The sequence below is a fragment of the Orycteropus afer genome, unplaced genomic scaffold (assembly GCF_000298275.1).
Source record: "Orycteropus afer afer isolate SDZICR_OR568_19922 unplaced genomic scaffold, OryAfe1.0 scaffold00377, whole genome shotgun sequence".
Classification (NCBI taxonomy): Eukaryota; Metazoa; Chordata; class Mammalia; order Tubulidentata; family Orycteropodidae; genus Orycteropus; species Orycteropus afer.
The window spans coordinates 1424005-1439802 of NW_006921964.1; the positions used below are offsets into that span (position 1 = coordinate 1424005).

The 15798-nt window shown below is 35.6% G+C and overlaps 1 protein-coding gene across 1 annotated transcript in view; it reads right to left on the reverse strand.

The window, feature by feature from the left end:
• Window positions 1-15798, reverse strand: part of KBTBD12 (kelch repeat and BTB domain containing 12) — a 133579-nt gene that overhangs the window by 96527 nt on the left and 21254 nt on the right. Inside the window, exon 3 of the mRNA XM_007953212.1 lies at window positions 14254-14404. Within this exon, the coding sequence (XP_007951403.1) occupies window positions 14254-14404 (151 nt within the window). The remainder of the gene's footprint in view (window positions 1-14253; window positions 14405-15798) is intronic.

The following is a 15798-nucleotide window of genomic DNA, read 5'->3' on the forward strand; positions in this document are numbered from 1 at the left end:
GCTGGGTCAAATGGTATTTCTAATTCCAACTTTTAAAAGAATTTTCATACTGCTTTCCACAGTGGTGGTATCATTTTACAGTCACACTGGCAGCGTATGAGAGTCCCAATCTTTCTGCATCCTTGCTAGCATTTGTTATTTTCTGTCTTGTTGAAATTTGCTATTGGTGCTGGGATAAGATGGTATCTCATTGTTGTTTTGATTTGTATTTCTGTAATGGCTAATGATTGTGAGCATTTCTTCATATGTTTGTTGGCCGCCTGAATATCCTCTTTGGTGAAGTGTCCATTCATTTCTTCTGACCATTTTTTAATTGAATTAGTTGTCTTTTTGTTGTTGAGGTTTTGGAATTTTCCATATATTTTAGAGATAAGTCCCTTGTCAGATATGTCATTGCCAAATATGTTTTCCCAATATGTAGACTCTCTTTCGACTCTTTTGGAGAAGTCTTTGGAAGCACATAAAAATTTAATTTTTAGAAGGTCTCATTCATCTAGTTTCTTTTCTGCTGTTTGTGCATTTTGGGTTATGCTTGATAGTCTATTTATGCCATATATTAAGTCCCTTAAATTTGCCCCTAGTTTTTCCTTGAGGAACTTTATAGTTTTAAGTTTCACATTTAAGTCTTTGATCCATCTGGAGTTAGCTGTGTATGGTGTGAAGTACAGATTTTGTTTCATTTTTCTGCAAATGGATCTCCAGTTTTGCCAGCATCATTTGTTAAACAGGCAATCTCTTCTGCATTTAATGGATTTTGGCCCTTTGTCAAAGATCAGCTGACCATAGGTCGATGGATCTATTTCTGGGTTTTCAATTCTATTCCATTGGTCTATGTATCTGTCATTAAACCAATACCAGGCAGTTTTGACTACTGTGGCTGTATAGTAGGTTTTGAGATCTGGCAGTGTGAGACCTCTTTGTTCTTCTTCTTCAATAGTGCTTTGCTTATCCTAGATCTCCTTCCTTTCCATATAAAGTTAATGATTGTTTTTTCCATATCCTTAAAAAATGTTGATGGGATCTGTATTGGGATTGCATTGAATATATAGATTGCTTTGGGTAGAATTGACATTGTCACAATGTTCAATCTTCTTAAGCATGAACATGGTATGTTCTTCCATTTATGTAGATCTCTTATGGTTTCTGGAAGTAGTTTTTGTATAGTTTTCTTTGTACAGGTCTTTTGTAACTCTGGTAAGATTTATTCCCAAGTATTTAATTTTTTTGGTAGCTATTGAGAATGGTATTGATTTCCTTATTTCTTTTCCAGCAATCTCTTTGCTGGTGTAGAGGAATCCAATTGATTTTTGGATGTTGATCTTGTATCCTGCCACTGTGCTAAATCTCTCAATTAGTTCCAGTAGATTTTTGACTGAGTCTCTTTGGTTTTCTAGGTATAGGATCATATCATCAGCAAATAGGGATCATTTAACTTCTTCCTTACCAATTTGGATGCTTTTGATGTCCCTTTCTTGCCCTATGGCCCTCGCTAGGACTTCCAGAGCAATGTTGAATAGAAGTGGTGATAGAGGGTATCCTTGTCTGGTTCCTGTTTATAAGGGGAATGGTTTCAGTCTCCTTCCATTGAGAATAATGCTGGCTGTTGGTTTTGCATAGATGCCCTTTATTATGTTAAGGAATTTCCCTTCTATTCCTATGGTGCTGAGAGTTTTGATCAGGAATGGGTGTTGGATTTTATCAAATGCCTTTTCTGCATCAATTGATATGATCATGTGGTTCTTTTCCTTTGTTTTACTTATGTGGTGGTTGATGTTGATTGTTTTTCTAATGTTGAACCATCAATGCATAATTGATATGAACCTCACTTGGTCATAATGAATTATTATTTTTTGATATCTTGTAGGAGTCTATTGGGTAGGATTTTGTTGAAGATTTTTGAATCTATATTCATGAAGGATATTGGTCTGTAATTTTCCTTTTTAGTGATATCTTTGCCTGGTTTTGGTATAAAGGTTATGCTTGCTTCATAAAATGAATTTGGGAAGATTCTTTTCCTTTCTATGTTTTGGAATAGTTTGAGTAGGATTGATGTCAGTTCTTAAGGAGGGTGTTGTTCAGTTTCCATGTGTTTGCTCCTTTTCCATGTATCTTCCTATTGTTGATTTCTAATTTTATAGCATTGTGATCTGAGAAGATGCTTTGCAGGATTTCAATGATTTTAAATGTATTAAGGCTTGGTTTATAGCCTAACATATGGTCTATCCTTGAGAATGTTCCATGTGCACTGGAAAAGAATGTATATTGTGCTGCTGTTGGGTGAAGTGCTCTGTAGATATCTATATGGTCAAGTTGGTGGATTGTACTGTTTAGCTCTCCAGCTTCTTTGTTGAGTTTCTTTCCAGTTGTTCTATCTTTCATTGAAAGTGGTGTATTAAAGTCTCCTACTATGACTGTGGAGTCATCTATTTGCCTTTTCAGTTCTGTTAAAGTCTGATTTATGTATTTTGGTGCTCTTTCATTGGGTCCCTAGATATTTATTATAGTTATAGCTTTTTGTTCAATTGATCCTTTAATCAGATTATAATGTCCTTCCTTGTCTTTAATGGTGGTTTTTGTCTTAAAATCGATTTTATCAGAAATTAATATTGCCACTCCTGCTCTTTTTTGGTTGCCATTTGCTTGATAAATCTTTTTTCCAACCTTTGAGTTTTGTCTATTTTTGTCTGTCTCTAAGTGTCTCTTGTAGATAGCATATTGATGGGTTATGTTTTCTTATCCAGTCTGTAACTCTCTGTCTCTTGAGTGGTGCATTGAATCCATTGACATGCAGTGTAATTATTGACAAGTATGAATTGGTTGCTGTCATTTTTGTTTTTTCATGGTGTTTCTGTTTTCTTTGTTTCATATAATTTTCTGTGCTGAGCCCATTATGTTTATGAATTGTTATCATTTCCTTTGTTGCTATTGTTTTAGTATTTGCTAAATATTTGTTCTTGTCCTCTTTCTTATTGTGATGTTAAGGTTTATCATTTTTCTTTGAGGTTACCCTGTGATTTATAATTTTCTCCCCGAGTTTAGTACAGTCCATTCTATCTTGCATCTCTCTTGACTTCTTCATCACTTAGAAGTTCTGTAACTACACATTTCCCCCCTCTTTTTGGTTGTAGTTGTCCTCATTTGCCAATGATGTCTCTGGTTCCCTGTTTATAATCTTGTAAGCTTATTTTACTATGGATACTTCCATAGCTATGTTAGTTTCTGGGTTACATCATCTTGTGTATTAATGGTCAGTTGTTGTTTGCTATGATTGGTTCTCTGTTCAAAGGACTCCCTTTAGTATCTCTTGTAAGGTTGGCCTGGTTTTGGCAAATTCCCTTAATTTCTGCTTATGTGCAAATCTCCTAATTTCACCATCATATTTGAGGGATGATTTTTGCCATGTACATAATTCTTGGTTGGAAAGTTTTCTCTTTCAAGGTTTTATATATACTATTCTATTGCCTTCTCACTTGCATGGTTTCTGCTGAGAAATAAGAGCTTAATCTTATTGGTTGTCCTTTGTAGGTAACTTTTCATTTTCTCTATGCTGCTTTCAGGATTTTTTCTTTACTTTTGGTTTTGGTGAGTTTGATAATGATCTGTCTTGGTGATTTTCTTTTGGGGTCTATCCTGTTTGGGGTTCACTGGACTTCCTGAATGGATCCATCTCATCTTTCATCATATCAGGGAAGTTCTCTCCCAACAAATCTTGGAAAATTTTCTCAGTGGTTTTCTTTTTCTTTTCCTGTTCTGGAATTCTGATTATATGTAGGTTATTTCTTTTGGTGGTATCCCACATGAACCTTAGGCTTTCTTCATTTTGTTTTGATCTATTTTTCTGATTGATCCTCTCTAATGAAGTATTTAGATATTTTTCTTCAATTTCATTAATTCTGTCTTCCATTGATTTGATTCTACTCCTTTGCCTTTTCAATGTGTTATCTATTTCTGAAAATTTAGTAGTAATTTTCTGGATTTTTATCTGTAGATTTTGTTATCATTTCTAATTTTTCGTGTGTTTTGTCATTTTGTTCTTGTATTTTCTTCTGAAATTGTTCCAGGGTTTTTTTTTTTTTAATGTGTTTTCCTTAATTTTGTCAGTGTTTTCCTTGACCTGTCTCTCAATCCTTTGAAGATACCTAAGGGGAGCTCTGGTACCATAATGGCTAAGGCACTTGACTGCTAACCAGAAGTCTGGTGGTTCAAACCCACCAGCCACCCCTTGGAAGGAAGATGGGGCAATCTACTTCTGTAGTGATACTGCCTTGGAAACCCAAGGAGGGGTTGCTATGAGTCAGGTCTGACTCCATGCACACAACAACAACAAGTATAATTCTTTTGAATTCCATATCAGGGATTTCCAATGCTGCTTCTTCCTCAGGGCTGTGTTCTGGGTCTGTATCCTGCTCCCTTGTTTCTACCATTTTATCTTGCTTTGTGTGGACTGTGATGGTCTGTTGTCCCTGAAACATTGTGATGTTGTTGTATTTAGATCTCTGTTAACTGTTTGTGAAGAGCAGTTAAGTATGAATCAGGCTGTTCTTGGTGGTCATTTATCATTGGCCAGTTTGTGGAGAAGAAAGTGGTGGCTCTCTCAGTAAATGGAACTGCAGGACGTATGGGTGTGTTTACATTGTATGGGCTCTGTTGCTGTCTCCCACTCAGTTAGACAAAATCAACAATCAAAAAACCATCAAAAAAAAATAAAAGCAAGTGGACAAAAAACACACCATATAAACACACAGGAACCATCACCAAAAAAAGAAAAAAGAAAAAAGAAAAGTAAAGAAAAGAAAAAACCCTGCAATATCTGGGGAGGGGTAACAAGAGAAAAGAGGTAGAGTTGGAGAATAATAAAGAAAAAAATGGGAAAAATGCAAAAAGTAAAACAAAGAATGAGGTTAACCATAAGGAAAAAAAAAAAAAAAAAAAAAGGAAATCAGAAACAGGGAAGAGAAACAAAGCTGAAAACTAGAACCTGGGAAGGGAAGAATAAAGAATAATAATGAAAAGCAGATAATAATAATAGTAGTAGTAATTTTAAAACAGATAAAAAGAAACTATAAAACAAAACAAAACAAAATCTGGGCAGGGTGTAGCACCCAGGCTCCATCACAGCACACAGACTGGGGTAGAATTTCTGCCAGCCCAGAAGGGAAGTGGGAGTGAGGGATGGCCACACCTCTGTTCACCAAGAGAGTATGGGGTATAAGAGTAACAAGGGAAACATTATACCTTTCTAGTTGTTCCTGTCCAGAATATCCTTGCGGTTCCTGGCAAGTGGATCATATTCTTAGGTCCCTGGAATCTGAGAGAACACTGTCACTTTAAATACCCGAAATGGTTGAACTGCTTGTAAACATTCAAAATGGCTGTACCCTCTGGACAGGCAAAAGTCCACAGCTCACCTAATCTCCCTCTTCACTACTTCCCCTTTTATTCACCAGCCACCAGTGCAACCCTCTGTCCACCCTCTGGTTAGTAGGGGCAATTTTTAGGTCAATTATTAGCTCCTTACATGACTTGGCAATATCCAAGCTGTCTGTGTCATCAGGATCGCTGCCAGACTGTGGCTTCGTATGTCTCCTTTTTTTGTGTTTTCATGCAGGTTTTTCTATTTGTTGGAGTCTAGTCCACTTCTGTATCCTTCCTTTCAAAGCTCAGGGCTCAAGGATTATCTTCTCTATCTGTGTTAATTGGTTCTCCTTTTCTTTGTTGAAGAGGGTCTGTGCAGTTTGTCTGCCTATTTTGCCATCTTACTGGAACTCCCCCCCCTTCCATCTTCTTTCGATTCTTCACACATATTCAGTATTTTGACCATGTTGTTGTGATTAGGTGCCGTCGAGTTGGCTCTGACTCATAGCAACCTTATGTACAACAGAACAAAACACTTCCTGGTCCTGCTCCAGCCTCACAATACTTGTTGTACCTGAGCCAATCAGCATAGCCACTGTGTCAATACATCTATTGAGGGTCTTCCCCTTTTTTGATAGAATCCTTAGATATTGCAACTCAAGCCTTGCTTGAGTTTTTTCTTCAGTTCTTTCAGTTTGAGAAACGCCAACAGTGTTCTCCCTCTTTGGTTTTCTAACTCCAGGCCTTTGAATATTTCATTATACTACTTTGTCTTCTTTAGCCACCCTTTGAAATCTTCTGTTCAGCTCTTTTATTTCATCATTTCTTCCTTTTGCTTTAGCTACTGTCCACTCTAGATCAAGTTTCAGAGTCTCTTCTGACATCCATTTTGGTGCTTTCTTCTTTTCCTCTCTTTTTAATGACCTTTTACTTTCTTCATGTAATGTATGGTCTTAGACAATCACTTGATAGCTTTTGAGACCCCAGTTGCTACTCACCAAAGTAGGATGTAGAACAAGATTTTTATGTACTAAGTTGTGCCAACTGAGCATGATATCCCCCTGAGACTATGCTCCCAAGCCTGCAGGCCCTCTCTCCCTCAAGGTGTTTGGCTGTCTCTGAGAAGCTATTCCAACCTTGTTCCCTGTTACTTCTGTAATTTATATGGATATTTTTTCAGTACAAGTACCAAATTTACCCTTGGTCTTGAGTATATCCCTGTTTGCCTACCCATAGCTGATCTCACTTGTGTATGCATTTATCCATACTCTAGTGTTTGCCGCCACTGGTAATGCAGTATTTTGTATGTAATAGTATTTGCCTCAAGTCTGTATCTTTTTTGTATATCTTTATGTCCTCCTTTTCCCTATTGTCATTGTGCTGGTCACACACTTCCATTATATTGTCTTTCCCTTCACCTAAATCAACACATTATTCTTATCTAGTCAAAAATTTTCCCCTCTCCTTCCCTCCCACCCCTGGTAGCCAACAAAGCAAATTTCCTTCCCTGGGTAAATCTTTCCTTGACTTTTTACAGTAATGGACTCATACAATATTTGTCCTCCTGTGATTTCACTCAGCATAATGTCCTCCAAATTCATCCACATTATGAGGTGATTCATGGATTCTTCATTATTCTTTAATGTTGCATAGCATTCCACTGTATGAATGTATCATAGTTTGGTTATCCATTCATCTGTTGATGGACACTTAAGTTGTTTCCATCTCTTTGCTATAATGTATAGTGCTGCAGTGAACATGGGTGTTATCCATTCCTGTTCTGGCTCTAATTTCTTTAGGATATATTCCTAGTAATGGAATTGCTAGATCAAATGGTATTTCTATTTTCAATTTTTTTAAGGAAATGCCATATCATTTTCCACAGTGGTGTACCATTTTACAGTCCCACCAGCAGTGTATGACAGCTCCAATCTCTCCACACCTCGCCAGAATTTTTTAGTTTGTGTCTTGTTGAACTTTGCTATTATTGCTAGGGTGAGATGATATCTCATTGTTTTGATTTGCATTTCTCTAATGGCTAATGATCATGAGCATTTCCTCAAGTGTTTGTTGGCCACCTGCATATCTTCTTTTGTGAAGTGTTTGTTCATGTTCTTTGCCCATTTTTAAAAATTGGATTGCTTGTCTTTTTGGTGTTGAGGTGTTGAAGTTTTCTGTGAATTTTAGAGGTAAGTCCCTTGTCAAGGCAAACATTTTTCTCCAATCTGTAGGTTCTCTTTTCACCCTTTTTGAGAAGTCTTTAGAAGCACATAATAATTTAATTTTTAAAAGGTCTCAATTGTCTTGTTTCTCTTCTGGTGCTTGTGCATTTTGAGTTATGCTTGATATTCTATTTTTGCCATAAATTAGACCATCACCACAACAGGTTTGCCCTATTTTGTCTTTGATGAACTTTATGGTTTTGGGTTTTACATTTAAGTCTTTGAACCATCTTGAGTTCATTTTTGTGTATGGTGTGAGGTATGGATCTTCTTTCATTTTTCTGCAAGTGGATATCCAATTTTCCCAGGACCATTTGTTAAAGAGGCTATCTCTCCCCCATTTAATGGGTGTTGGCCCTTTGTCAAAGATCAGCTGTCCACAGATTGATGAGTCTATTTCTGAATTCTAGATTCTGTTCTACTAGTCTATTTGTCTATCATTATACCAATACCACACTGCTTTGACTACTGTAGCTGTATTGCAGGTTTTGAGATAGAGGAATGTGAGACTTCCTACTTTGATTTTCTTCTTTAGCAGTACTTTGCTTATCTGAGGTCTCTTGCTTTCCATATGAAGTTAGTGATTGGTTTTTCCATTTCCTTAAAGTATGCTGATGGAATCTGGATCGGGATTGCACTGAATGTATAGATTGCTCTGGGAAGTGTTGATATTTTCACAATATTCAGCCTTCCTATCCATGAATGTGGCATGTTCTTCCAATCATGTAGGTCTCTTGTAGCAGTGTTTTGTAGTTTTCTTTATATAGGTCTTTTGTGTCCCTGGTAGGATTTATTCCTAAGTATTATATCTTTTTGGTAGCTATTGTAAATGGTATTGTTTTCCTTATTTCTTTTTCAGACATCTCTTTGTTGATATAGAGGAATCCAACTGAATTTTGTATGCTGATCTTGTATCCTGCCATTCTGCTGAAGCTTTCAATTAGTTCCAGTAATTTTCTTGCTTAGTCTCTTGGGTTTTCTATGCATAGGACCATGTCATCTGCAAATACAGACAGTTTTACTTCTTCTTTGCCAATTTGGATGTCTTTTATTTCTCTCTCTTGCCTTATTGCTCTGACTAGGACTTTCACTACAATGTTAAATAGAATTGATGATAGAGGGCATCCTTATCTGGTTTCTCTTCATAAGTGGAATGCTTTCAGTCCTTCTCCATTTATAATAGTGTTGGCATTGGTTTTGCATATATGCTCTTTATTATGTTGAGGATTTTCCCATCTATTCTTATTTTGCTGAAGGTTTTGAACAGGAATAAGTGTTGGATTTTATTGAATGCCTTTTCTGCATCAATTGATATGATCATATGATTTTTTTTCCCTTTGTTTTATGTGATGGATTACATTGATTGTTTTTCTGATGTTGAACCATCCTTGAATACCTGGTATGAATTCACTTGATCATGGTGTATTATTATTATTATTTGATATGTTGTTGGATTCTGTTGGCTAGGATTTTGTTGAAGATTTCTGCATCTATATTCATGAGGGATATTGGTCTGTAGTCTTTCTTTTTAGTGTTGTCTTTACCTGGTTTTGGTATAATGGTTATGCTTACTTCACAGAATGAATTTGGGAGTATTATATCATTTTCTATGTTCTGAAATAGTTTGAGTAGTACAGGTGTCACCTCTTCTCTGAACATTTGATAGAACTCTCTAGTGAACTGCCAATGTTTTTAGTTTAGTCTTCATGATTCTCACACTTCATAATTAAATTTATTCCTAAGTATTTTATTCTTTTTGATGCTATTGTGAATGGAAGTATTTTTTAGGTTTCATTTTTTAATATTCATAATTAGCACATAGAAACATAGTTTATTTTTGTACATCAATCTTGTATTCTGTGACCTTGACTAAACTTTTTATTAGTTCTAGGTTTATAAATTTTTCTTTTGTAGATTTCTTAGCATATTCTCTATATAGAATTATGTTACCTATGAAAGACTTTATTTCTTCCTTCCAATCCATATGCCAGTAATTTTTTTTTTCTTTCCTTATGGCACTGTCTAGAACCTCCAATTTAATGCTGAATAGAAGTAGTGAGAACAGACCCCATCCTTTGTTCCTGATTTTAGGAGAGTAGCATTTTGTCTTTCACCATTAACTATTATGTTCGCCGTATGTTTTTCATAAATGACTTTTATCAAGCTGAGAACATTCCCTTCTATTCCAAATTTCTTGAGAATTTTTATCATAAATGGGGGATGGATATGGTTAAATGCTTTTTTCCCTGCATCTATTGAGATAATTATTTGTTTTGTCCTTTATCAATATGGTATATTGAATTATTGACTTTTAGGTATTAAGCCAACCTGCATACCTAGGATAAATTCCACTTGATTATGATATATAAATTTTTTTTAAAAAAATAAATGTATGGTCATGAGGGATACTGATTTGTAATTTTCTTTCAATCCAAAATATTTTTATACTTCCTGTCTGTTGCATCCCTTTATGTTTCAGGCACTTTGACAAATTCTTTGCATAAATTCACCAAAAAAAAAAAAGAAAAAAGAAAAAGAAAAACCAGTGCTACTGAGTCACTTCTGAGTATAGCAACCTTATAGGACAGGGTAGAACTGCCTCATAGGGTTTCCAAAGCTATAAATCTTTACAGAAGCAGATTGTGTCATCTTTCTCCCAGGGAGCAGCTGGTAGGTTTGAACTGCCAATCTTTTGGTTATCAGCCAAATGCCATAACCACTGTACCAACAGAGTACCTTCCTTTACATGAACAGTTTCATTTAATGTTTATGAAAACTGTGACAAAGTATTATTAAGTCTCTTCTGTATGGCTGGCTAGAAACTCAGCCTTATCTTTCCACTAAAAATACCTAAAACATTGTTAAAAATCAATACAAAAAACCAAATTTCCCAAATATATGGAATTTAAAAAATGCAGTTCTAAATACGTCATTTGTCAAAGAAGAAATCACAAAGGAAACTTAAAAATATTTGAATTGAGTGGAAACTACAGATCAATATTCTTCATAATCACAGATTTCAAAATCCTTAAGAAACTGAATCCATCAATATAAAAAATAATTATATACCATGACCAAGTGGATTAATCTCAGGTATGCAAGAATACAAGGTTGATTTCTTTGGTAGATTTCTAGAGTCCTACAATGGTATTCTGAAAAATGTGTCCAGTTTTATACTTTTTTTTTTTTTTTTTTGAGGAGAGGATCTATTGACTTTTAACTTCTCCCTAGCTGGAAGTCTTCTGTTTTCACTTAGCTTCTGGCCTTCTATTACAGATCTTAGAAGTTTTTCTAAAGACTTTTAAAAAAAAGATGTTCTACCCAACATTTGAGGTATTTTCAATGGGAAGATCAATCTGGATATCCATCCAGTCACACAGAAGAGAATTAATAATGCTGTGTCACTGTTTTTATGACCATTAAATGAAACTATGCAAAAAATTCAACAAAATGCCTAGGACATAAAGGGGTACCATAAATAGTAGTTATAACATTGTAGGGATTTTACATACATAATTTAATTTTATCTTAATAACGCTATGAGGTAGGCATTCCAATTTTAATATTAGCCAAAGAAAGATTTACTGCAACAAGGATATCCAAGTAGTAAGTGGTGGAGCCAGGACTGAAATCCAAATCTACTCAGTCCCAAAACTAGTGCTTTCCTCACTTTACCATGCAGCCTCCTTGGTGAAGTAGATTTCAGTTGCTACTCTTTTTGGGGCTGCCTGTAGCCTGACTATCAGGGAGATAGTGAGGATTTGACCCATCTCAGGGATTAAGGAGAGAGGGTTTACTGTTATACTAATTAGCAGCAACTCCAAACACAGTGGAGCATGTATAGATTCACAAAAGTAGATAGGGCTTTTGCTAAAACAGTTAAGAAATCACTGCAACGTACCTGTGTGAGTCATTGAAAATGACAGGGTTCTAGGGTTCTGTGGTAGATAAGTTCATGTGTCAACTTGAGTGGCTGGGCAACTGGATGTAGTATTCCCCATGATGAGACTGGTAATCAACGTCCATGGTGGAATCTACTGTGAGTAGCTGAGTAGCTGTCTTAGGGATATGGTCTTGTTTCCTGTATATAAGTAGCAGCTTTGGGAATGGTCTCTAGCTTATGGCATGCTTGAACCCTGCATGTAGCCGAGTCGGAGTTCAGCAGCCTGGCATTGTCTGCCAATCTTGGGACTTTTAATGGACTTGAATTAATGGCCTGCCGTATGGTTTGGTAATATTGGGACTGTGCCTTGTTACTTGTTGACCGTGGGTTTGTCAGCCTCAGCAACCAGCAGCTGAGTGAAGAAAAGCCTCCAGCTTCAGTGGGCTGGGAGCAGGAGGCAGAGCTGCAACCCAAGGTTGAGGGGCTTTCACTCAGCCCCTAGAGCCTGGCACTTTGAACTTGAATTTAAAGCCTCCAAATTATAAGAATAAACTCTGGTTTGTTAGAGCCATCTCATTTGTGGTATATTCCTGTTGGAGCAGTTCTAGGTAACAAGAACAAGTTTTATATGATATTTCCCCAAATTCCAATAATACATACAGTGAAAAAATAAATCTGAACTAAGAGTACTACAAAAATACCAAACAACTGAACTTCATTCCATTTCAAAACTTCTATTTTGGACTTAATCATCAAATTTTTGGGAAGTTGACTCTTCTTGTTTGAATCTTATAAGGTGGCGAAGCTTATTTGGGGTGATTATAGATCTGGTCCCAGTTCTGAGTATCTTAAAACTAAAGTCCTCAACTATTTCTTACTAATACATCTCTCCCTCCCAACTTCCTCTTGCTCTGATCGTTCTTTTTTTTATATCCTCACCTTACAATATTCCTAAAGCATTCTTTATAATGTTGTTTCCTTATGGTTTCTTACCCATTACTATTATTTTTTCAATTCATTTTAATAGGCTGTTGTAATCTGGCACCTAGTTTATCTATACAGCTCTCTATATCTCACAACTCCCTGCTCCTGGTGGTTCATTTATTTATTCTCCCTTTACCTTCTACTCTTACAAGCTTCATTCTCACCTCAAAACCTCTGCTTATATCATTTTTCCTACTTGTTCTTTCTTGTACCTCCCTACTACTTCTCTCTTGGGAACATACTCTTTTCTTTATTTAATCTATCCAAATCATTCTTAAAAATCTATCTCTTTTCATTTATTCAGTAGACATTTATTAATGCCATCAAGTGTAAGCTCCAAAGGGTGTCTCTGCCCACTAAATTTACCAATAAAGATATTATCTTCTTTATTTTGTATCTATTCTAGTTATGACTCCACATTAGGGGAAAATCTCATACTGAGTCAATCGATACATCACCTTCATCCCATTTTTGGCTGCTTCCAACTTTTAATATAATTAGTCAGCTCAACCCTTCTCCTCTTGAGTTTTATATCTGTCCTAGACAATCTATCATACCTTAGGTATTGTCTGTTCTGGGTCTGTGGCATAGCATATAAAAAAGTAAGTCATATATATTAGAGAGAAAATTTTAATTGCAGTCATGTGTCTCATAACTGAAGTAGTCGTAAATTATGTTGCATAATGTCTTAGTCCTAAAATCATAAAACAACTATTAATATTTGATTGTATTAATTATTTTGCTTCATGTTGTGCAAACAGCCAAGAGATAATGGCTTCCATTTTATAAAAATAAAAAAAAATTCTATTAAAATATTTGAGGAGTCCTGTGGCACAGTGGTTAAGTGCTTAGCTATTAATAGAAAGGTTCATAGTTCAAATCTACCAGCCATTCCATGAGAGAAAGATGTGGTAGTCTGCTTCCATAGAGATTTGGAAACCCAGTGGGGCACTCTGGTAGCATAGTGCCTAAGGCACTTGACTGCTAACCAGAAGGCTGGCGGTTCAAACCCACCAGCCACTCCTCAGAAGGAAAATGGGGCAATCTACTTCCGTAGTGATACTGCCTCAGAAACCCAAGGAGAGGTAGCTATGAGTTGGGTCCGACTCAACGGCACATAACAACAACAACAACAACAACAGCACAGATGCCTAAGGCAGTTGACTGATAATCAGAGGGCTGGCAATTCAAACCCACCAGCCACTCCTCAAAAGGAAGACTGGGCAACCTAGTTCCATAGAGACACCACCTCAGAAACCCAAGGGTGACTTGTTGGTACTCAGTTCGTTTGTTTTTGTTTAGTAGCACAGAAAATCACAACTGGTTGCAAAGGGCCACATTTCTTTGACTAAAAGTGGACAAATGATTTTACTTGGTAGTATATATAAGGCTGTATCACTATTGTTCTTGCATTTCAAGGCACTTCAAAATGCCATAAAAATAATTTTGCTTTCAATAGGTCAGTGGACTTTGACTTAATGTAGGAATAAGGTTATGCATGCAGGAGCTCTGGTAGGGTAATGCCTAAGGCACTTGACTGCTAATCAGAAGGCTGGCGGTTCAAACCCACCAGCTGCTACTTGGAAGGAAGGTTGGGCAATCTACTTCTGTAGTGATACTGTCTCAGAAACCCCAGGAGGGGTTGCTATGAGTCAAGTCTGACTCCACGGCACATAACAACAACAACAACAAAGTTATGCATGCATCTGAACTAGGATACAAAAGAAAGGGAGAATATTTCATTTTTACTGAGGGAAACTGCTGAGGAAAATAAGTAGTTACATTTTCTGTTAGCAATCTGCTTCTTACCCAAAACATAAATCTCACTGTTGACTACAGCTGTACTGAATCGGTACTTTGAGTACTTCATGGGTGCCCGTTCTGTCCACTGGTTTTGTCTGGGGTCATACTGTAGCAGTTTGTTGCTTAATCGATCAGGTTCCTCATCAGGAAGATCCATCTATATGAAATATAACAATATAACAACATAGCATTTAGAGATCTTTGTGAGGACATGAGTGTATTAATCAAAGCAGACAGCCAAGGAGATAAATAGGGGTTAAGTGAAGTGATTCATACTCACAAACACACCAAATCCCATGACTTGGGATTATAAGTACACTGTCAATATCAGAAGAATTTATATGCTGCAATAATGAAGCTGAGGTATTGGGTTATAGCAAACAATCTGTCATTCTAGCAGTGAGACAATATAGCTTTTTTTTTTTTTTTTTTAAAAAAAAAAAAAAGAAGAAGCAACCGTAAGCCTTAAAAATGAAGCCAAGCTCTTTTGAGTTAAAAAAGGAGTATAATTTTGTTTTACAAAAATTTATAGCTGTAGATATTAAGAATATTTTTGGGAAACTAATTTTACTATTTCATAAGGCATTTTGCAAAACTATTTCAATGTTTTAGCAATTAGAAAATTTTTGCATCATAATCTGAATTACGAATTTTACACCTAAGTTTATAGTTTAATGGTCTGAATTCAATGTTTAAGATACATGGATTAATCTAAATAATTTACAGTTATTTTTATATATTTACTTTATATATATTTCTATGACTAGCTACAGTGCAAATTGAATAATTTGTTTGTTCTTACATAGATTGAAGTGGCTTCTCATAAACTTCAGGAGGAAGCAATTTTTTTTTTTTACACAATGTGTCAGAAATTTTATATGACTTCTGACTAACGGTTCTTAAGTGTCTTTTATTTTGGAAATAGTTATTTAACACAGAAATAATTGTCATACTTATGAAAGTTGTATGCAATTAATTTTTAGTTGGCTACTTTAAATATACCAAGAGATAAGCACTATGGTGCAAACACAACCCCAGGTTATCTTGCAATCTAATTTATTATTATTAAGTATTAAATGAAACTAGTAAAAGCCTTTTTATGCAATAAATCTTCATGTGTTGCCTGTTCAAAGATACATTATAAATGAACAAATATCAACTTCAATATTTTAATTTTTCTTCTAATTTAATTATTTAATCTCCATTTCAGTGAAAGAAAAGCTTCTAAGTTGTCTTTGGAGCTTACTCATACAAAATAACTATGTAAATGGATAGTTTTCAGAAAGTTTTACAACTAATTTGCCAGGGTTTAGCCATCAGATGTGATGAAATCGGTAATACTTTTTGATACAGAGTACAAATAATATGTGTTAAACGTGAAGTTTTAGTTTTTACAAAAGATACGACATGCTATAAATGGCAAAGTCCAAGCTTATGAAATTAATGCAAAAGAATTGGTTTTATTATGAAGTATACCTGGAGAAACAAATCACACAGGGAATAATAAATTTACTTTACTTCATGAGGATAGTCAGTGACCTACTAAGACTA